General features: G+C 39.7%; 2 protein-coding genes across 5 annotated transcripts in view; both read right to left on the minus strand.

Moving 5' to 3' along the window:
* The window catches only part of ERCC3 (excision repair cross-complementation group 3), a 34351-nt gene extending 32534 nt beyond the window's left edge, over positions 1–1817 (minus strand). For all 3 annotated transcript variants that reach the window (XR_001413400.1, XM_014954573.1, XM_014954572.1), the window contains exons 1-3: positions 1720–1817; positions 1345–1550; positions 181–417 (exon numbers count right to left, since the gene is read on the minus strand). Coding sequence is in view for 2 of the 3 variants with exons in the window: in XM_014954573.1 (XP_014810059.1) it covers positions 181–417; positions 1345–1550; positions 1720–1738 (462 nt within the window). In the remaining variant the exon portion in view is untranslated. The remainder of the gene's footprint in view (positions 1–180; positions 418–1344; positions 1551–1719) is intronic.
* Positions 1818–2028: 211 nt separating this feature from the next.
* The window catches only part of MAP3K2 (mitogen-activated protein kinase kinase kinase 2), a 34747-nt gene continuing 13631 nt past the window's right edge, over positions 2029–23144 (minus strand). Inside the window, exons 9-16 of one of the 2 annotated variants that reach the window (XM_014954590.1) lie at positions 21851–21918; positions 18842–18934; positions 16221–16427; positions 15325–15473; positions 13474–13605; positions 11956–12085; positions 10745–10922; positions 2029–8974 (exon numbers count right to left, since the gene is read on the minus strand). In XM_014954590.1, the coding sequence (XP_014810076.1) occupies positions 8749–8974; positions 10745–10922; positions 11956–12085; positions 13474–13605; positions 15325–15473; positions 16221–16427; positions 18842–18934; positions 21851–21918 (1183 nt within the window). In that variant the 3' untranslated portion in view covers positions 2029–8748. Of the gene's footprint in view, positions 8975–10744; positions 10923–11955; positions 12086–13473; positions 13606–15324; positions 15474–16220; positions 16428–18841; positions 18938–21850; positions 21919–23144 lie in introns of both variants that reach the window. The other variant, XM_014954589.1, reaches the window with a different exon arrangement.

Genomic DNA, 23144 nt, shown 5'->3' on the forward strand with positions numbered 1-23144 from the left:
ATATAATATAGAAAAAGACAAAAAAAAAATAAGATAAAGCCTCTGTTCTCTTGAAACAGTGATAGAATATGATGGTAAAATCAATGAATGATTAAAAATAAATCAATGAAGGAGAGGCAGCAGGAAGATACTTCACCAGTAGCAGCAGTCCTATTTCCAATGCCAACAGAATAGTCTTACCTTGATAAACTGAATTATTCCATCTGGGACACCGGTCTTGCTCAGTTTTTGTAAATACTCTGTGATGTCACTCGTTTGCAAGCCGACGCTGACGGCAGCGTAGAGGGAGTAAGCTGTCAGCTTGTACTCGTGAATGTGGGTCGGTCTGCACACGGGCTCAGCAATGGCAACCAAAAAATCCTGGGCGTATTTGTAAACTGGAGAAAAGGCTTCCAGAAAAATATGGCCATCGGGAGCCTACAGAAATAAAAAGAAATGCTGAAGGCACAGTGGCGTTAGTTGAACAGAACTGGGAATTTCCTACAAAGCAGCCATTATGACATAGCAATAGTCTACTTTTTAGGTAGTAACACATCGCAGGGTTTCAAAAAACAGTCCTTTAACAACAAAGGCACAAGAAAAAGAATAAGCAGACACAGGCACGTACAAATTTTGTCTGGGCTGCAGACATTGATTTGTCTGCGTCCCTTCTGTAGCACTAAGAATAGCCACACCCAGACTAATTAAGCTTTTCCAGACTGACATGTTGGGGTATTTTTTTTCTCTTTTAACGCTAAGCAAAGTGCTTGAGCAGAGGGAACCTTCCAGCCCTGCTCCCCTCAACAAAATGAAATCCCTCACTCATTTTACAGTGAAGAGAAAGAAAAGATGGCACCTGTGCGTCACGGCATTCAGTACGACGCCCTGCAGACGCCGGCTGGGCAACCCCTCTCCTCTGTATGCCCGTACCACCAGCCGTGCCTTGGAGAAGTTTACTGAGGTCCCTTTCAGGGCAGATATGGCACCAGTTACAGAAGACGAGGAGTCCTAAAGCTGTTCCACCCCAACAGGCAAACCCCGTTGCTGTGTCACTGCCAGACAGATCCCACTTGTGCCAACGCAGTCACAGCCAACAAACTGTTTTACCTTCTCCCAGAAACATCTGGCTTAAGCTGCTCCGCTGCCTGGTTGAGTCACTGGCGCACCAAGGGAGGGAGCCAAGAGGCTGCAAGGAACCCATAGATGCGTCCCCCTCCAGCTTCCCTTGCAAACCCCACTCCTGAGGGACCCCCTCACAGCCGCCAGCTCGCCCACCCGGGCCCGCAGCGCCTGATCCTCCACGCCCCCCCCGGCCGCGGGGAGCCGCCGGCCCCACGGGCAGCGTGTGGCCCCTACCCCACGTACCACCCAGAGAGGCCGCGAGGGGTGGTCGGCCTTCAGGGGCATCTGCTGCCGGTAGTCCTTGGCCCCGTACTCGTCCAGTTTGGTGCCGCTGTCCTCCACCTGCTTCCCCGCCGCCGAGGGCACGGCCTCCTGCGACTCCCTGCCGGGCCCTTCATCTTCATCCTCCTCGTCCTCATCGTGATGGCGCTTCTTGGACTTCTTCTTCTCTGGGAGCAAAGCCGCAGCCGTGAGGAGGGGAGGCGGCGGCGGCCCCGCGGCACCCCGGAGGGGACCCTCCCTCCCTCCTTCCCTTCCCTTCCCCGGCTCTTCCCCAGGCCCCGCTCCCCGCCGCCGGGCTCCCCCCGCCAGCCCCGGGCCGCCGCCGCCGCAGCTCACCCCGCTCCTTCCTGCCCATGGCCGCCGCCACCGACGGAAGCCGGCGCCCGCGCGGCGCGTCACTTCCGGCGCGCGGCTGAGGGGGAGGCGGGAAGCGGGAGAAGGTGTCGATGTTTTGTTCCCGGGGCCTCGGTTACAGCGGGGAAAGGGAGGGGGGAACGGCAGAGAAATGAAATAAATAAATAAATAAATAAAATAAACATAGAGGCTTCCGCCAAGCGCATTTTAAGTAATAAAAAGAGCCCATTGGGAAGGGGGGCGCGGAAGGGGCTGAAGGGCGACGCTCTGAACAGAGAAAGGAGACCGGTGTCCCTACAGAGTGTTTTAATATATTTCTAAGTACAATTCGTGTCTGATTTTTGGAAATACAAATACATTTCGAATGGTTAAAAACAAAAAATTAAAAAAATATTTTGAACATCAGCCAGCTGAAAATATATTCATCTAGTAAATCATCTCTCAAAGCTTTTATATATTTAATTATTCTAACTAAACATAGTACCCTTAAAAAACAAGTTCATAAAAATGTAGAAATGAAATTGTGGAATAAGATTACTGGGAGATAAGAGATATATCTATATACACACACACATTCGATGCATACACAGAATTACAAGGGGGGGGGGAGTTGGTTGGTTTAGAAGTTTGGGAGGTTGTTGGAGGGAGGGAAGGGGTTAAGCCGGGCTCGGCGCCCCAGTTCCTCCACCAAGATAACCCAAGGCCAATTTTTTTAATCTTTTTTTTTGTTTTTATACAGAAGATAAAGCAGCAACAGCAGTGCAGTTACTGGTAGCTACGTCTCCAAAAGGAATAAAACCCTTCCCCCCCCCCTACATCCAGACAGTAGTACATTGCACACGCACGTGATTCTCACACACCCATCGACAATTGGTCAGAGTAGTAAATCAGTGTACAAATTAAATAGTTCCAAAAAATGTGCAAAAAAGTCAACGTTGATAGAAAAAAACACCTTTGTGTACATACATTACAAACTGTGCCCAGCATTCAACTGAGAGTAAAAACATTTACAGTGAGAAACTGATAGATTAAATAGAGAATTTAATGGCTACGTAAAAATGTACATTAGATCAAGAGGAAATTTACAAATTCTTATTCATAGCTTCATGAAAACTAAAAGCCTACGTTCCCATTCATCTAAGTCTCCTCCACGTATTTACAGTGATACTCCATGGTACGACTCCTGCCAGGTCTGAGATGACAGACACGATGCTCTCGTGAACAGCTCCCATTTTGGGGTGACACCACCTTTTTTTTTTTTTTTTTTTTTACTGCTACTAACGAGAAACAAACAGTAGGGAGCCCGCTGTCTAACGCCTGATCGGAAAAGAAAATGCAATCCTTGGGTTTAAATCCACATTGTACAACCGCTGGGGAAAAGGATCGTCTGGTTTGGGGGCAAAAGACATGAAAACCCTCTGAAATATTTCCCATGAATATCCACTGCGGAGGGCACGTGTCCTTCTCCTTCTCTCTGGACGGAAGCCCCTGACCCCCAAGCCCCACCGGGGGACTCCACGTAAGGGCTGAATCATGAGATACAGTTTTTCCGTGTGTTTTAATCCAGTTCCTCTCCCTTTTTAAAGTTAAGTCTATGAAAACTAAGCCTGAGCCACAGCATCGGTGGCTTCGAAACGTGAGAAACTTCATTCCCCCCATCCCACCTGCCCCTCAAACAGGTCCCTGTGTGGCATTGCCAGGGAGAGCCCAGGCCAGTGGGGAGCTGCACTGCCCCGGGTTCAACCAATGGGGGCCCCTGTATAAAGCTGTACGTGAACCCCCTACCTTATGCGGGAGCTATGGGTGGCCACCACCAACAGTATTTAACAGTATTTTAGGTTATGCCCACTGGAAAGAACAAAAATAAACCGTGCAGGCCAAGTGGGGGAAGTGAAAAGAGAAAGGGGCTGCTCCTTCGTTTCTGATCAAGGGTTTCGATTCAGAAGCCACGGGTGGGTAGCAACTCTGCCTGGCCCCTTTGGTGTGCTGCCTTTGTGGCTCCTCGACACCCCTGTCACTGCGGGTGACATTCGGCTGTCACATCACTGATGCCCAGCAGCTCTGAAATGCTCCTACTGTGGCGCACAGAGCAGATCTAGTCACAAATCTACTTGTCCTCAGTGGCGCTCCTTGCCTGTCCCAAAGCTCAAACCCGGCTGTGAAAGTCACCAGGTTCAGTCACCAAGCTCATGCATTGATTTTACAATGGCAACAGTAAGATTAAGTTAAAAAGAGTTTTAAAAAGCAAACTCTTCGTTTTAATGCTGGCATGAATTTTGCACACCAAAACAGCAACTATTAACACCCAAATCTCTTAACTATGGGCAGTTCCTATCATTTTTTACTAGTACCTGCTTTACTCGGTTAGCGATAGCTTACTGATGGGTATAGGTGCATCTAAAAGTAACAGCACTAATCCATGAAACGTCACTTTTGGCTATACGTATACGGGGATAAAAAAGCTTTGGTAATTGTATGTGATTTCACACTGCAGACTTGCCATTAACACCAGACAGCAAGTTACCAGGCAAGAAGAAAACGACACTGGGGGCAATACTTCTGCTTCTCCAGAAACACCGTAGGGACTCACATTCAAGCACACAGGTTACGCCTTTCTATAAGCGGGACGAAGACTTTCAAGATTGAAAAAAAAAATATAAAAAGAGTAAGAAATCGGTTACAAATAAGTGTAGGTCTGACCAATTTGCTCACGTCTCTGAAGCGGCAGCTCGACATTGCTCTGCGCTGGCAAAGGGAAGGGCTGCTGCACCGCGCGGGACCCACGGGGCTCTCAGTCAGGACAACGGCGGGGTTAGGATGGTCCAAAAGGCACAGGAAGGAACTGAAGGGGCACGATGCTTCACTGAGAAACCTCTGCCTTTGCTCAGACACATCATGCCTTCCTCTGTACTGGAAATAAACAGCTTTTCGTACCGTACCGTGTTTACAGACGGACCAGCTCTCACTGCAAGCGCGTTAGGAACGCTGCCGCGGTCCCCACGGTGAAGGCAGAGGCCAGGAGGCTGCAGCTCGACTCTTAACAGTCGATTTTATTTTCTGTGAGTGCAGAAAAGTCCTTTTTCTGGTACATACATCAGCGTGCAATCTCCAAACCACAAATACAACACCTGTATTAGCACAGGAAACCCTCAGGAAGTGCTCCAAAAATCACTCCTTGAAATTCTGAATTTAAACGCCTGCTGCAGGCTATAACTAAACGCAGCTGGGCGAATTCTGGTTTGGACACTGAAAAAAAAACAACCCCATACTCTACGACTGCTCAGGTGACATGGAATTGTATGACGTATTTCACCACGGTGTTCAGATCTGAATAAAATTAAGGCATACAGATAAAAAGGCACTAGCTAAAAAAATCCAACTTTTCATTTTGTTATACTGAAAGGACCGTTTCGCTACAAATCAAATTGCAAAGGAAGTTAACATTTTAAGACTATATTTAATCAGTCAAGAAAAACATCTATGTAGATTTTGATTTGCAATAATTAGATCCATAGTGTTTTAAGTCCTTGCGAGGGTATTTCTATCACCCAAATTAAAAACTTGCTCTAACACAACTGGAACTTTCAGTCGTGCTCCAATGGGACTCTTAGTTACACCAGCAAAACCATCTGACAGAAGTAGCTTAATTTTTGTTACTTAATATGTGCAACAAACGTTGCAAAGTAATGAAAATCATTAGTGGTAGGTCTTTTGAAAATACACATACTCACTGTGAACCTCCATCTTTATTTTTTGGGAGCAGAGCTTCATGGGGGCATTTACAGAAAACCAAAAGAACCCTGCAACAGTATTGTTTTCCTTGGCATTTTCTAGTAATTGCATTTAACAATTAAAACTAATTCATGATTCTGAAATGCTGGTATCTCTGATAGTAAGATAGGAGAAGCTGCCAGCAGGGATCTCGGCTCTGCAACCCTCTTCTGATGGAGTTTTAAACATGCAATTCCATGTGTCCTCTCAAGACCTGGGGTTGGTTTGTTATCCCTCCAGCTGTTGATGCCAGTGTTTTACAGATGTTGTATACAGGGCTCCTGCGCTATTTACTGCACTTTCTTCTCCCCCAGTAGGGGGTAAATATTAACTAACCTGTTGGTAAAAGCCTAATTTAGCGCCATAATTCTTTCTAGCTCAAAACATTTATGCTAATAAGCACCAAATTTACTTCTAAGCCAGTAGACAAATTCTCCATAGGGTGAAAAAAACCCAACCAACCAGCTCAAGCCTCATCTTGGTTAAATTAATAAAATTTTACTAGAATCACTTGAACTGGCAAACATTATCTTCATTTAAAAAGCACTGTCTTTACGTTGGCAGCTTTCTGATATATCCAAGAAATTAAGGAAAATGCATTCTGCAAATTCTCATCCTGGCTCCAAAATGCTTACCGTTGTCATGACTGAATGCCATTTTTTTTTTTAGAAAAGGCACAAAAGCAGCAAACTTGATTATTCAGTAATTAAAAATCACAATGAGGAAGTGCTATTGCAATATACATGAGCCAGCACTGTCTCCCAAAAAGGACACATTATAAGAAAACTAGATTCTGAAAATTTTCAAGCTTCAGAGAGTGCAGTTTCTTTTTAGAATACTATATTGAAGTATTAGGAATGCTACAGATAAACCTGGTTACGTTTTCCCTTTAATGTCCTTTTTGGTAATATAGAATTTCCTTACCTTTTCAGATATCACTGTCCACTACTGATTTTTATATACATTTTCACCTTGGTTCTAGTACCATCTTAATCTGTTTGAAACCAATCATTTCAATTACGTGATTTTTAAATTACTTAAGTAAACTATTAGGCTTTATATTAAACTCCCCACCTCTGCTGTCACTAAATTTTGCTTATAAAGCAAAGGTCCTTTATAGCAGAGTACGTACCAATTCTTAAAAGGCTGCTTTCATAGCTTTTTTCCAGTGACAAAGAACAAAAAAAAAAAGTCAGTAGAAGCTGACTTTCCTTTCAGCCTTCCAAACTTCCCTGGTCTGACTAGTTCTTCCCATGCTCAGAAAACCTTGCACAGTTGTGTACCCTGACTGAGCAAATTATAAACTGGGTAAAGCACTCACATAAAACCACTCTCAGTCCCAGGAGAGATGGCCTCAAAAAAAAAAAAATCATTCTTGCCCCACTACAGGTGAAGTGATTAGGATAGATCCATGCTCCTGCTTACGCTCTCGTACAAAATTTGGAAGTTAGCAGAATAAATGCAGACACCTCACGAGTGAATTGCCATGGGAAGGGGTACCCTTATTGTTCTATCTCCATGCACTTTGTAATTCTGATAGTCCTCTAAAGATGCAAAACAGCCTTGTCAGAGCGGACAAGGTTCTCAGTACCAGCCCGCTCTGCCTTTCCAGAACAACAAAAGCAAGCAATGAATCATCCAAACCAGCATATGTTATTTCAGTTCTGTAGTCCAATAGTTTATTTCCAAATGCCCTTTTAAATTATGTTGCGTTCTTCTACAAAAATACGAAAGTTTGACTTTTCTGTTGTGAAAAGTCAGTTATTCCCTACACCTGATCAGTACCTGGACTTCTCAACTGAGAAGCAGTATTGCAGAGTTTTCCTTTTGCTCTTTTATTACACTCTTGCAGAAATGGAAAAAGTGATTAACGTACGTTTTATGACAGCTGGAAATCTGACAAACACCAATCATCTGGATTATCAGGCTGGAGTAATCACGCTCATGTTATCTGATACCTGGCTGTCTTTGCGCTTTTGGCCTGTTCTATACAATCTTTTGTGCTGTGCCTCCTTGTTCACACAGATTCATCATCGCTACCTTATTAAAAATATAACTGGAGTCTTATCATTCCCAGTGACTTATTCCTGGTGTTAAAAGATGTTTATTTCAGGAATTTTCAACACATCCTGGATGACTGAACTGTGTTGGTAAAACAATTTTTTTTTTTGGGTGCATAATGAGAAGAATTTTGCATTATTCAGGCACTTGATGTTGACATACATTCCACCCTAGCGCCTCTCGACAGCTCTGAAAGCATTTCTTACAGCTCATTCTGAATCAAGTAACTCCTATACTGCACAGGAATTAGTCACTCCCCTTCCCCTCCAGCCATTCACGGGATCGTGGAGGAGAGCTGACTCTCAACATCATTTTTTTCTTATCTAAGATAACCGTCTTCCTCCAAGCTTGTGCAACAGAGGTTCTCTTTGGCAGATAGAGCAGGAGGCCTTCTCCTAACTATTTACATCCATCAGCTGACCCTTGTCTAGTATGGAAATTTTCCCCTTGCAGTATAGTAGTTCCTATGAGTCTGGGTCCATAATCTGTTTACCTGTAATTATTTTCCTATTAAGATAATACAACACCAAAACCTCTAACTAGTACATCAGTGTTGAGTTGTTTTGTTGGTTTTTTTTCCTTTTGGTCACCTAGAAGTACCGGTTAGATGCGCTGCTGTACAAAGAGTTCCAAGTTCTTCCAGCTTTACCATTAGCTCTCAGAACTGCGTGTTCCAGCTTAAACTGTAAAATCCAGAAACTGATTAAAACCCTAATATATAATAAGAACGTAGAACTCTCTGCTGCAAGTACCTACAATATAAAGAAGAATCACAAAGAAGTAACCTTCTTGTCCTTTAGCTGCATGTCTATTTTTCCCTGCACCCTGAGTCAGTCAGCGGTGTCAGAAAAAGTCACACAGTTCCTGACTGTCCAAGCATTTGTCTTTTTTTTTTTCCCCTTTAAATAAGGAACAAATATGTACTAAAGTGCTTTATCTACATGAACCACATCAGTACATTATAGAAACAAAAAGTTCTAGTCCTGGTGGGAGCGGGGGAGAGAAGATTCTCATTTTAGATACAAAATTTAGATTGTTTACAATCTAAGTGAAACAAATATTCAAGAGAATATTCTCTCTCTTGTCTTTTTTTCCTCCTTTTTTGTAAAAAATAAAAAATAAAAGTGCAGTCAAATAGAAAATAAACGCAGTAGACGCAAGCTGAGTCGAGGCAGGCTGTTAGTGATAGTGTGCAAACGTGTGTCTTAGCAGTTCATCTGCAAATGGTCGCAGCTTGGCCTCGATAAAAATCCGTTTCAAGAAATCCCGAGCATGGTCGGAGACATGAGGTGGCAGCTGGGGGTTGGTTGGCTGAGTGGCAATTTTAAAGATGGCAGCCATTGCTTCGAACTCTGCCCAGGGGGGCTTCTCAGTGAGCATTTCTACCACTGTACAACCTACGCTCCTGAAACAGAGGCAGAAGTGAAACAGCAGGTTACAACCCAGTCCGTGCCCTTCCAGGAAAACAAGACATAGCAGCGAGCGACCAAAATACCACAGATCAGTAGCGTCCGCTTCACTCCACGGAGAAACTTCAGCAGGAAACATGTGTAAAGAATTGCACGTACAGCTCCACACTTTAGCTCAGAGTTACACAAATCACTGCCTGCATCTTCATTACTTCGCTGAGCCAAGAGCTACGGCCTCAGTGAAGAGCTAATGAGGTATTTATCCAGGCAATTCCAACTGCTCCGTGGCCGTGCCACAATTCAGCGCTCGGGATCGACACCGACCCCTGAACCTCAGCTCTTCAGACCCCAGCAGGATGTGAAGGCCCTTGGAAGCTCTCTTGCTGGTTAAGGCCAAAAGGAAAGGCAAAGCACCAGGGATGCTCTGAGGGCGCCCAGTTATTGCCAGCTCATTAGAAATGCACAAGTTATCACTAATCAATAATGTGCAAACGGAGCATTGCAGCTGAAAAGCTTAAAGTCATATTTCAGTGGTGGCTTCCTCTTCTAGTTGAGGATACTAAAAATATACTTAGATTGCCAAACCAAATTTTAAGATACTAAACAATCTTTGTATATAAAGCTTATGTTTAAAGGATTTAAGAAGGCAGAAGGGCATACATATGGCCATAAAAACCTTGTTCTGTAAGTCTTGCAAGATCAGCCTCTTCCATTAACAAGCCTTCCAATAAAACGGACTAGAAAAATTTCCCAATTTTCAGGAAGTTTTATGGGTTTTCATAATGCTTGCAAGAAGTTTTATGGTTAGACAGAGGCACACTTCTTTACACAATAAAAATTTACTGACTCACGTAAGTCAAATTTCAGTACTTTTTTCTTAGTTTTAAACAAGATTTTCTCCATCAAAAAAACATGTATTAGCCTTGGAACAAACACGTCAAAGTTGAACAAGTCAACTGCCTGAAATCTATAAAGCTGTTCTATTATTCAAGTATAGCAGAGTAACTACCAAGTGATCTAAGTAACCTAAAACAATTTCCCCAATATCAGAAGCATTGCCACTGGTTGGGTGTAACATGGCTCCGTTTTAAATACAGGAATTGTTACTACTCCTGCATGTCTACTGTTGCCTACCCTATTATTCTGTGTGCTCACAGAGCACCTGCAGTGAAAGGAGTCTAGTCACTAAAATCATTTGTGCATTGGGCTGAAGCTATGTTAGACTGTCATATTGAACAATGTAACACAAACATTCATTTTTGAAATTTACCTTTCCCTCTTAATTCTTAAATATTTAATAACAACAAACCAAATTATTGTTTTATACCTCCCATTTAAATCTGGCTAATTCATTCTTATGTGCTCATCTTTTCTAGGACCAGCATTTAATTTTCTGCCTTATATCAAAGGCATTTCAGTGATAGATTTTCGTTACAGGACACTTCAAAGCTTTCCATGTTGCTTTCACCCAGCACCTCTCCAGGATTTACAGAGTCTGGTAATCCTAACTTCACATAAGGCCAGTTTCAAAGAATACTCTTATGATCCCTAAATCAATGGGCTGAAGAATTGTCAAATGAAAGATTCCCAAATTTCAGTGTTACGCTCTCCAAATACGACTGTCAGTGCTCACTCCTGCCACCTCCTTTGGCTTAAACACCAGAATTAATCTCTCCAACTTCAGACAACACCACACTCTGTTGAATAAGAGCCCATTCTGACATAACACCTTTCAGTAGAAAAGTTGGTGGTTTTTTTTAACGTACCAGATATCTGCTTTTCTGCCGTACCCTTCTCCACTAATAACTTCTGGACTCATCCAGTAAGGAGTTCCTGTGACAGATTTCATTCCTGTTCCAGAGAGACATATCGTCTGCAGTCGTTTGCTGGCACCAAAGTCACCGAGCTTCACGTTGCCTGCTGAGTCCCGCAGAATATTTGCTCCTGGAAGGAAGGGAACATAACCTTAAATTTATGAAAGGCCTCTTAACATTTTGGGATGGAAAATGGTAACAAAAGTTTGGATTCAGTGATACAATGCAAGATCAGTCTTGTATTTTAAGCCAAGGAACTTACTTTCTCTGCTCGTTCCTATACTTTATTCCAATGTTCAGAAAATAATGAATTGAACACACTGGTTTGCATCCTAAGCCTTTTCTGGGAAGTCCCAGACACTTTGTAAAACCTTCCTGAAAAAATAAAGAATGTGCCATACAAAGGAAATAAAAAGAAACGGGAAAGAAGCTTCTCCACAACTGGAAATGTCTTCATATTGTATTAAAGCAAAATCTGAATCTGTGTTAGATTTGTTCAAAACACTTATCTGCATAAGCACATACAAATTGACCATGATATCTCAATCTTTTTTTGAACAAAACACTATTGATACAAAGCAGCAGGAAAATTGTAAAAGTTTTAGGGAATCCAACAGCATTGTGTTCAACACACCTATTTTGCACATCACCATCTCCCTACATATTCGTAACTTGCTTATGCAGCATTTGCAAGTCACCTCTATCTATCTGCAAAAAGCATGTTCATTTCCTCAGGTTTCCTGACAGTAAAACAGAAGAATTCAGAGTCAATTGATCAGGCAAGTCACCTCTGCCAGTCATTTCTTGTACCAGTGAAATGCTGTAATTTTTCATGTAATTGATAGAAATAAAACTCCATAAAAATAAACTTTCGAGTCATGATGCTTTCCTCTGCACATCTATTTGTAATGACATCATCCGTTGATATAGTCAAAACTATTAATACTAAAACAAAATCAGAAAGAAATTTATCATGATTCTTTTGCAGACAGAGACTACAGAAACATTTTTGGAAGTGTGATGCTTATTTTTTCTCCCTCCAGTTACATCAGTGACAGAAATAAATGACAGAAAGCCAACTTAATTACATTTTACTGCTTCACACAAGACTAGGAAAGAATGTGTAGTAAAGAGCACTGAACCGTGCACAGAACTATCCTTACCTTTAATATCTCGATGGACAATCATGTTACTGTGCAAATAGTGAACTCCTTCCAAAATCTGCCGTGTGTATTTACGAGTCACGTTCTCTGTGAGTGCTCCGTATGATTTCAATTGGTCTTTGATGGAACCCTATTGCAAACAGAAAGTATAAACCACTGTAAGGTTTCTAGAATCACAAGTGGGTGAATAATACAACTGAACTTCAGTGAAATTTATGCCTGAAATGTAGACATTTAAAGTTGCAATACTTTTCTAGATTAACTTAAGAGCACAGATACAATTTTATCTCCAGTGAGGAAAAATACAAACTTTGACAAAAAAGAGAATGGCCAGAGAGGTCATATACTGACAAGTGAAGTGATTAACTTTAAAACAGCCAAGCAGCTGAATAGTTCCAGTGTGATGTCCAGAAAAAGAGAACAGTAGTATTTTCACTCAAACACCACTCTCCACTTTTTTGATGGTTAAATGGTGATGCTCAACTTGGACAAAACACACGCCTTTCACCCTGGTTAGTTTATACTCGGGGCAAAACAATAGGTTGCCAAAAAAACCCCACCAAATTCTGGAGGATAGTACTTTGCGTAAAAATTAAGGGGTAAACAAGTTAAGCAAGGCTTACAATGACATTAAATCAAAAATGCATGGTTTTGTAACCATTTCTGTGTGACCAGGCTTCGTCACACAGAATTACAAACTGCTAAGATTGCTTCTGTGACACTGTTCTCCAAATCTCCGAAAGATTCAACAAGCCCCCAAAAACAAAGCCAAGAACTCACATTAAAAAAAAAAAAATCCAAGCCAAACCCAAATGAAAAACCACAAACAAACAAAGCAAAAAGCCGCCACCACCAAAATGCCCCTCCCACCACTTTTCTTTGGAGTCTCACAGTAGAATACTGTAACTATTCAGAAATCCAGAGTCTGTGTTTTTATACAAGCACTTTTTATTTAGCTCTGCTGACCCCACTTGGTGAGAAAATGAAAATCTACAGTTTTCTGACCTTACAATATTTCCTAACAAAACAGCTGGAGCAGAAGAACAGTTCAGCGTGTACCGAAGCGCCACACCAAGCACCGAGACTATTTTCTCTATGCACTTACTCTCACAGCTATCTTAGCTATTTTCTGTTTTCCTAAAGTAATTGAGCAGTTGAGATGGTGACTACACAACAGCACAAGCTGAAGCACAGCAAAAAGAAACGTTAAAATTTGGAAAGATTCAAGAGTTTCCTAATGATAATACTGTCTTTTTCAAAGACATTGCCAGGCATTTCTTATGTCAAAACCAAATGCAAACAACTTTGGTACACACCACTGTAATTGTGAAAACCCAAACAAGCAACGGAGAAGACAGGCTCCTGTAAGCACTTGTCAGTAGCCATCTTTGGCTGCTGTTCTTAACTTGGACACGTCTTTAATATCTGTGCAAAATATCTTCTGCACAAACTATCTGCTTGGGTGCTTGTCACGTTCTAGAGAAACGATGGTTGAAGCGGACCAGCTCTCTCACTTACCCCAGGCATGTATTCCATGAATATAGAGAGTGTTCTTTCTGGAGGATCTCTCAAGAAGCCATAATACTGAACAATTCTTTCATGCAGCAGATTTTTCAGCAACTGAATCTCACACTCAAGTGCATTTACTTCCTAAAAGGAAAAAAACAGACACGATTTACCATGCTTAATGTAGTAATAATAATGTTTTGACTTTTTTTAAAGCAGGACAGTATGTACATACTGAAGGGTTGTGCAAACTAAGTAACACAACACTTTTGTAGCTTATGTAAAGTTGATGCTTTTTCATACAAGAAAATATCCCCATTAAATTGAGGGAAGTAAAATAAAACCATGGCTTTTCTATAAATTGACTTTGGGATGATTTTGCTGTTATTTCATTGTTTCTCTTATTTGAAGTTACATTTGTTTCGGAGAACTGCAGATATGACATAAGTGTATGAAGCCAGTGATTATGCAAAATGTCATAAGCCTCCAGTTGGGTTTAAAAAAAAAAAAAAAAAGGAAAATCTTTAAATCTTTGTAGTGGAACAATTATCACTAATTCTTAACTTTTCCAGGATGACAGACTATACTTTAAAAATGCCTTTAAGGACCACTTAATATTGTAATAATGAACTACAACAAAGAAAAACATGAAAACATATGGTGCTCTAGAGCGATCTGAAATACTAAAAATTTTGCAAACAGGAAGTCAGATATTTTGAAACGGACTGTACAGTAAGATGCGGGAAAAATACTAACACATGACTTCAGACTCCACTGGATTCCTAATTTCACCTTTCATCAGAACTTTTTATCCATTATAGACTATTACTGATACCCTCACACTCCTGAGTTTAGAAGGAAACCAGATTTTTTTGACACTTATTGGAACACGTTAGAAAATGCTATGGCAAGTGAGGTCACAGAACTGTTGCTACAGGCAAAACTGCAGTATTTTGTATTTAACATTTCCAACATCAGGTGTTCTGTTATGATTTAAAGTAGTAGCAACAGCCACTACACTAGAAATCTACAGCTTTTCTGGCTTTTTTCCTTGATCCTACATGACTAGTAGCAGCAGCAGCAACAGGTAGCCACTCAATTCTGCAATCATGCCAATACCCACTCTCTCCCCAGCCTTGCTCCCCACAGTGCACATCGCAGTCCTAATGCAGGAAAAGTAATAATTCTTCTTCCATCCTGTAAAAAGCAGCAAGTATGGTTTGGGAAAAAACAACTGGAAGATTGGTGCTGGTTTTAAACAGTTTATCTCCTCAAGTGTCCAGTATTTAAAGAAGGACAAGTTCAATTTTAGGGACAGAACAAACTGACAATTAACTTTTGCTCTTCAGAGAGAAATACAGTGAATAACAGTAGCTAGCTCTGATGCTTAAATTAAAAAAAAAAAAACCAAGCCAAAAGATAAATAAAGATAAGAATCTCAAACTGTCTTTTTAGACAAACAAAATAGCCTTGAGAATTTATTTTCAGGAACACTTAAATTAGTATAGAACTTTCTGTTTATAAATGGAACTTGTTCTAACTCCTGTAAGTACAAATAATTATCTATTTCAGAGCACACTTCATAATGGATTGTTTAATTTTAGAGGCTGAAACTGCACCAAAATAAGTTACGTATGTTAACTGCATAAGGGTATGTCTGAAAATTAAAAAATGGGATGTAGCATTAAAATCAGGTATCCAAGCTAATTCTGAAGTACTAACAAAACAGTATTCCTAACAAGGACATTAAACCACAACGTGTTTTAAAACATCATCCTTATCAAGTAAAGCAACATTAGTCTAGTCTAGAACACAGCACTTCAGCAGAAGCCCTTTATAAATTCTCTCTTTGGTACCACTTACCTTGCTGGTTTCTGGACTGTCGGGATCAAACTGAACTTGTTTAACAGCCAGTTCTCTTCCGGTATCAGCGTCGTAACACAGATATACTCTGCCAAATGCACCTTGACCCAGCAGTTTACCAAGCCTCCAGTTAGTTGGAGCTCGTGGTGCTGAAAATATAAGTATGTTTTGGTTTTCAAATGACCTTGTTATTCAGCTGATTGAGGAAAAACTGGAATACACAGAAAATAATTTTTTTAAAAGACTACATTTTTCAACATCAGAGATTGTGTGTCCTAAACCTCCCCATATAAGTTACAAAGACCAATGACACTTCCTGTAAAATGGAAAATGTGAACTACATAAATTTGTTCACAAAATAATTTGTGGTAGAGGTAGACATAATTAAAACAACTAGCAACAGCTAATCTGAAAAGCAGAAAAAGCATGTTAAACAAACTTTGTAACATTTTTTAAAAAATTGAGGCATAATTCAAATTGAAGCTACTGAAATCATCACAAAGTGTATTTGCTTCTGAAATGCCACCACACATATGAAACAGTACCGCTTGAGATCTACAATTTATCAGAAAACTTGACCAACATCTGCAAAAAAAAAATATTAAATACAACCTACATAACCCTACTCAGGTCCTTAAGAGTCTAACAAATCATCAAAAATATTTTTACAGTGTTTTGTAATCACAGATGCAAATTCCATGTGAAAATCTACATGAAGGTTGGCACGGTAAGCAATGAAAAAAGCGATGAGCATACAATCTGGACTTTTTCCTATTAGAGACACAAAAACCACATTATTCAATTACATGTATTTTCATGACACACCTAGTTTTGACATGATATACCAGAAAGGTAAGAGAGTTTTACAGCGGAGTTCACAAAATGCCTGAACTTACAGCGACTGGGTGGGCTGATGTCCATGACTGACAGGGTGGGATTGTCTATGTCACTTCCCCTCCTCCTCATCCGGTTGTCCTCATATTCTGGCGTAAAGACGCTGCTTCCGCTGCTGGTGCTGAGCGAGTGGTCGGTGGGACTGAAACTGACTGGGGATCGGAAGCTGTTCCCCTGAGTCCTCCTGGCTCTTGGAAAAGTTTTGCGACCTTCAACGATATACAAAGAACACCACGTTACACTACAAAAAATACTGCTATGCAATGTGTGCTATGCAAATACTTTATGAATTCCACATAATGTAGTTTAAATCTTCCCCAGTGTATGATACGATATAACAATCATGAAATTTACTGGTTTAATTTTCCACCTAGAAGAAAGCAAACATTCATCACAGATGTATGTAAGGATTAGACTGACATCTTCATCCTGCAAACTAATAAGACCTGAATGCAGAGAAAGATCTACACACGGAATCAACAGGAAGACCACAAAAAATAAATACATAAATGCATAATTCAGATGGCTACAGCCTTAGACTGAAAAAAAAAAAAAAAGGCACTGATCTTCAAAAAGTTTAATTACAAGCAGATGACTAACACATCATGTTAACATATTTAGATAACAGAACATTTTCATGTCAGCACAGCTTGATGAAGTTTCATCCTACAGAACTCATAGAAATAGCTGAAGGAGCCTCCAGTTCATTAGGTGTCACACTGGAGAAGGAGCTCCCAGGGGACTGAAGGAGATAAATAAAATATCTTGGAAAAAGTGGACTCAGATTTATATACTAGTCTGGCCAATTTAAATTCCAAGGAAGACATGCAAAGAAAATATTAAGCAATTTTAAAAACCATTGAGAAGATAAGGTGATAAACCAGCCATAACTGGTTTGCCACATGTAGCTAATTCAAATTCTCCATTTCATCAGGACGTTGCCATAAGGTAATTAGTGGAGCGTTGCATACATCAGCTTACTATGCAGAGTAAGCTCAAGACAGATTCAGAGTAGTTACCAGTGATTTCTCATCAAAAGGGAGGATAATTTAAGCAGACACCCACGGCAGTTCACCTTCAGTCCACTTCCATACAGTATTTTAACTGATGGAACATAATACACTGAAATATTGCAGATGACATCAAGTCAAGTGTGGCTGGAAGTCCATTTAAAGATTAAATTCAAAATTCACAATGATATTATTAAGTTGGAGATGATTCAGAAATCAAGACGAAATTCAGCAAGGAAGTACAACGTACATACTTAAAGGGAAATTCAAATGCAGAAACCACAAAGTGTAAAGCAACTGGTTGGCTAACAGTTGTGTAGAAAAGGATCTAGGAACTATAAGAGCCCACAGACTGAACAGCTGTCAGCACAGTGCCTATGGAAATAAGTGTCATTCTGGAATCTATTAACAAGATTGCTACATACTGAGCTGTGGTTGTATCCTATGTTATACATAAAGTGGCCATGGGAAAAGCCTTAGCTAGGGTACTCTACCAAATTTTGGCCACTATAAGAATGGAGAAGAGACCAGGAAAAAAAAAACACAAAAAACCCGAGACTTGCAAAAATATCTGAGGTAAGACTTAAGGCTTGAAAGAAAAAAATTAAAGAGATATAAAACCACATCAGGCGCAATCTGGTTTATGTGGACAGTGACCAATTTTTCACTGTGTTAAAATGGAGTAATTAGTTAATAGTTTCATTTGCAGGAAAAATGATTTAGAAGACAAAGAAAGCTACGTTGTAATACAAACTATTTTTGAAGTTAGTTACGTAAAGAAAAGGAGTATCTCTTAAAGTCAATTTAGAGTTTACTTAAAATTCCATGTGACAGATCTTTGCCTCTTTAATCTTGCCTTAAAGCAAGGAACTGAAGCTGCCTTGCAATCCTTCAATTTGGTACTTCTGTGATTTCTGTAACAGAATTCCATTTATTGCTGTGCTCATTCCATAATGCAAATGAAGCCATCTGGTCTTTGGAGAAGTTTCTTCCTAACACTTCTCAACCAGTGCTTGACACATCCTCAGGTCAGACAATTCTTCAAGCTGCTCCTCTTTCCTTCTTTTGGAAATTTAACGTGTTTCATTTACATCAATGTTATTACTGTGCAAATCTGTTTTGTGGCCACATCAGCAGGTGCTGTCTTGCATTCCAAGAATTGACTTGACCAGCTAATTGTTAATTCTCAGTTTAAATCACTGCTCTTCAATTTTACTCACTCTCTTAATCTGAGAAACTGTTCTTAGGAACTCCACTGTATTTGGGGTTTTTTTAAGCAAAACAAAAAATTACAAACTGACATACCTACTTTGGATAGAAAAGGGTCACAAAGGTCAAAAGATTACACACAAAGATGACTCATGCGTGGCCAAAGACAGAGAACAGTTTCAGAGCTGTGCTCATGAGTCATGAATGTTGTAATCCATAACCGTACCAGAGGTAAGACCGCTCAGCAGCTCTATCAATCATTAGAAATTTACCAATTGAGTTTCAAGAAAAAATTTAAGCTTTCCATTTCTTTAATATTTTAATTCATAAAGATTTCACAATCTAAATTTTCTTCTTCACTTTTTAACAAAGAGAAAAATATATTGATAAAGCCACACACTTACCATCATTGTAGTCTTGTTGATGATATGAAATATGGTATCTTCGGGGATAAGTCCCCCCCTTTCCAAATTTCTCAAATATTGGGATATCATACTCTACTAGAAAATAAAAATATTAATTTCAAAATTTAAAATGTTACAAAAGCACATTTAATTAACCAGTTTAGTACTATAAACTCAAACATAGGGGAACGTATCAGTGGATATGCTTCAAGTTGAGGCATGAGATCAAAAAAAGTTAATGGAGCAAAAGCCACAAATCTTACAAATCACAAGAACTAAAAGGACATTCAGACAAAAATTCCAAAGGATCAAGAATTCCATAGCTCAAGTGGTTTGTAACCTCTTGCTTAAAAGAATGTCAGAGGACTGCACCATGTCTGATCACTCCAGTTTTAAAAACAGGTTCTAGAGGAATTTTGGGAAACTAGAGTTCACCAGGCAAATTGCTAGAAACTATTACAAAAAATAAAATGTAAAGATGCATAAATATGAAAAATTGGCAAATGAGTCAACACAGCCGGAATTACTAAAACACATTCAACAGGTCCTCTTTTAAAAATTATTAAAGGAGAAAAGCATTCTTAAGATAAAGGGCGAAGTCCCTCATGCATAAGTAATTGGATAGAAGATAAGTACGTAAGATCGGAGTAAATGGTCAACAGTTCCACAGGAATCTGAGCTACGACTCATGCAGTTTAATTATGCATGAATTCTCTGGACAGAACAATGAATAGTGAGGTGACAAAATCATTTGGAGAAATAAAGCCAACAGAAGAATTACAGAAAGCCATTAAGAGTCTACGTGACTGGATGTTAAAATGGCAGATGAAATTCAATGTAGGCTACCGTAAAGGACTGTGATAGAGAGTTCTAATAACGCAGCAGCTGAACTCTCTGCATTGGCTAAGAAGCAAATTAAATGCTATAAATCATTGTGATACACCGAACAGAGTTTTGGTCTGCTCTATTTCCAAGGATTTAGTAAAATTGGAAAAGATTTAGAAGTACAGAGATGATCAAGGATACAAAATTGCTTCTCTGTAAGAAACGTAGGCCTCTATACACTAGAAAAGCAACAGCTCAAAGGGAGACAGAGGCCTATAAAAAAATACTAAAAAAAATCACAAAGGGCATATTTCATAAAACACAGTAAACTACACAACTTCTTGTCACAACATACTGTTGATACTGAAAATGTTTATACAAGTTGAAATATAAGACTAGAAAAAAATTGTGGAAGGAACAGAAATAATCCATCAAATCACAGAAAAGCATTTTGCATTTGCAGAACCTTTAAGCCACACACGACTAGGAATATATTCTGAGGAAGGAATCTACACACTCGTCTATAGGAGCAGGGTACTGGTTTTGGCAGGAGAAAAGACTAGGCCAGAGGGACTTTTTTTCTGACTCTATATCCCATTCTGGTTTTGTTAAACATCAAATTATGAGAATAAATATTGAATATGGAATTAATGATTGTTGTCTATCCCACTGTTAAAGTACTGGAGTATTCCAGAGGAAAAAAAGAAAAAAAAATATTGCAAGATCATCTTATCAGAAAAGTAATTGTAATAAACAAAGACAACTAAACTAGATTAAGATTACCAAAGGCAAACTAAATTCTGACATTTCCAATGTTTTTGGTATTTATCACTGCCACCTAAATGCTTCCTAGACATAGTGTTAGTTTTATTTTCATTTAGAAGTGGTGCAATCTATTAAGCACTCTAGAATCCTTAAAAACACACCATCACACAGTTACCTGGATAAAGCTTCATAAACAAAATAAAAAGAAGCCTTGAAGTATAAAATAGGCAAAAACCACAAAACACCCCAGATTCACTGGAAGCTTAATTATTCTTCAACAGCAAAACTCTGTAGTGAGGCATATCCATGAGAGAAACCTCAAAGCACTTTCAGTGTTACCCGTTGCACTTTGTGTCCTGAACCAAGCACAACAATTTGGACTGAAGCCAGAGTATTATATGAAAACATTAGTGGTGATGATTAATTTATAGGCACAGCACACAGTTCTCCTTCATCCTTTCTCTTTGCACTGCTTTCAATTACAGAAGTCATGAGCACTTCAAAGTGATCCTCATTTCACATCGGAGAAAATGAAGGCTCCATGTACTGGTTTTGGCTGGGATAGAGTTAATTTTCTTCATAATAGCTCCTATGGTGCTATGTTTTGGATCTGTGACCAAACCAGTGTTGATAACATAGGGATGAACAGGGTTTACACTTCATCAAGACTTTTTTTGTTTCTCACACTGCCCCACCAGCAAGTAGGCTGGGGGTGCACAAGAAGTTGGGAAGGGACACAGCTGGGACAGCTGACCCCAACTGAGCACAGGGATATCCCATACCATAAGAGGTTGTGCTCAGCAATAACAGCTGGAAGAAAGGAGGAGGAAGGCAGGATGTTCGGAGTTACACAGCATTTGTCTTCCCAAATAACCATTAGGTGTGGTGAAGTCCTGCTTTCCTGGAAATGGCTCAACCTTTGCCTGCTGACAGGAAGTACTGAACAAATTCCTTACTTTGCTTTGCTTTCATGTGCAGCTTTTGCTTTACCTATTAAACTGTCTTCAGCTCAGCTCTTGACTTTTCTCACTTTCACCATTCTGATTCTATCCCCCCATCCCACTGTGGGGGAGTGAGCAAGCAGCCGTGTGGTGCTTAGCTGCCTGCTGGAGTTAAATCACAACACTCCAACATTAAAGAAATTAACCAAGGTTATGTGCCAACTTAGATGGCCATTACAGCCCAGTTTAACAAATTGTTGTGTGCCCCTATCCACTGCATCATCTACTTTTTTCAGAGAAGCAGATGTGTTATACTACACAGACTATCAATGGTGTTACACACAATAATCTAGAAGAAAACCTTCTCCTACCACGTTAAGTTTGTGTCATACAACACCTCTTCACGTGAACTTCCCTTCCAAGCCCTATTATTTACAAGAGAAGGAGTATTGCTAGTGCATCCAGCAGTTTTGCCTACCTGAGAATTCCTGATGATTATCTGGATAGCTCTGTGCTCTTGGCATCCGAGATCTGGGATAGTTGTCTCTGGAAGTGTAAAAACATGCAGCATTTAAAAACTGCTGTTAATCTTGTACTTGAACGTTTCATCTGTCTCACAATTCTTTATGACTGATGAAAATTTATTGCTATACAAGTTGCTGCACCTGTTATGTGGAACCTAATTTTGAAAATCAAATCTAACAGTTATCAATAAGAATTCAAGATCAGTAACAATGGAAAAGCTTACTTATCAAGCTTAATGTAGTAAGAAAGCAACAGACACCGTTAATGAGCAATGATATTAGTAAAAACATGAATTATCACAAGTAAAGCCACAAAGGAACAGTGTTATGTTTAACACCTTTATGGCTAAACACAAAAGTTAATAGACTGGCAAAATACCTTACACAGCCTACAAAACTCTTGAGGAAATTTAACCAAAGAAACGCAGAACCTTTTAAGGTCTCAAAATATTTCCCCTTCTCTCCATGAAAGTCATAGGATTAAGAGAGTAATTTTATTGAGTTATAGAATGATGAAGAATTTTTTGGTTCTTATAAGACCACGTTGTTTCTTACCTATAGTCGGTATGTAACTCCCAGCCACCAAAAGGAATGGATGGGATTGCCAGTCAGAGCAACCGATTACAGAACATTTCCATAAACATACCAAAACAATGTCCTCCTTTTACTGGTAAGAATTTCTCTAATGGGTAACAGAAGCTAAATGGAGACACAAAACCTACATCTTTGTAGGAAATATTTGAATGAAAAGAAAAAAAAAAAAAACAAAAAGGAAAACAAACTTAAAAACAAGCCAAAGAAGTTCTGAAGAAACATTATGAGTCAAATTAAGATTGCTTTGTTTCCTCTTCTTCCACTCAACCCTACCCCACAAAAACCTAAAAATTTGGCAGCTTGGTAGAATTTCTGTCCTATGCAGCTACATTAACCACTCTGTGTGTATAACCTAATCGCAGTCCAACCACAAAATAGTTTTTGTGTCTATTGTTTTCTTGCTTGTGAAATTTAACTCAAAAATTTGTTAGACCAAATGTATTTTGTCTCCTCAAATCACGTATTCTCAAATGAAACGGTAGTATAGAATATGATAGCTCTGATCAATTAACACAGGCAATGATTTCCAATTTTTTACCTTTCTATAAATTAAATGAAATATTAAGTTAGCAGTATTATTTGTATAGCAGTTCCAAGTAAAGAAGTAGCCAATCTGTGCAACATGAGACCCGAGGTTATTTGCCGTAATAACTG

Source organism: Calidris pugnax, unplaced genomic scaffold (genome assembly GCF_001431845.1).
Source record: "Calidris pugnax isolate Ruff unplaced genomic scaffold, ASM143184v1 scaffold103, whole genome shotgun sequence".
Taxonomy (NCBI): Eukaryota; Metazoa; Chordata; class Aves; order Charadriiformes; family Scolopacidae; genus Calidris; species Calidris pugnax.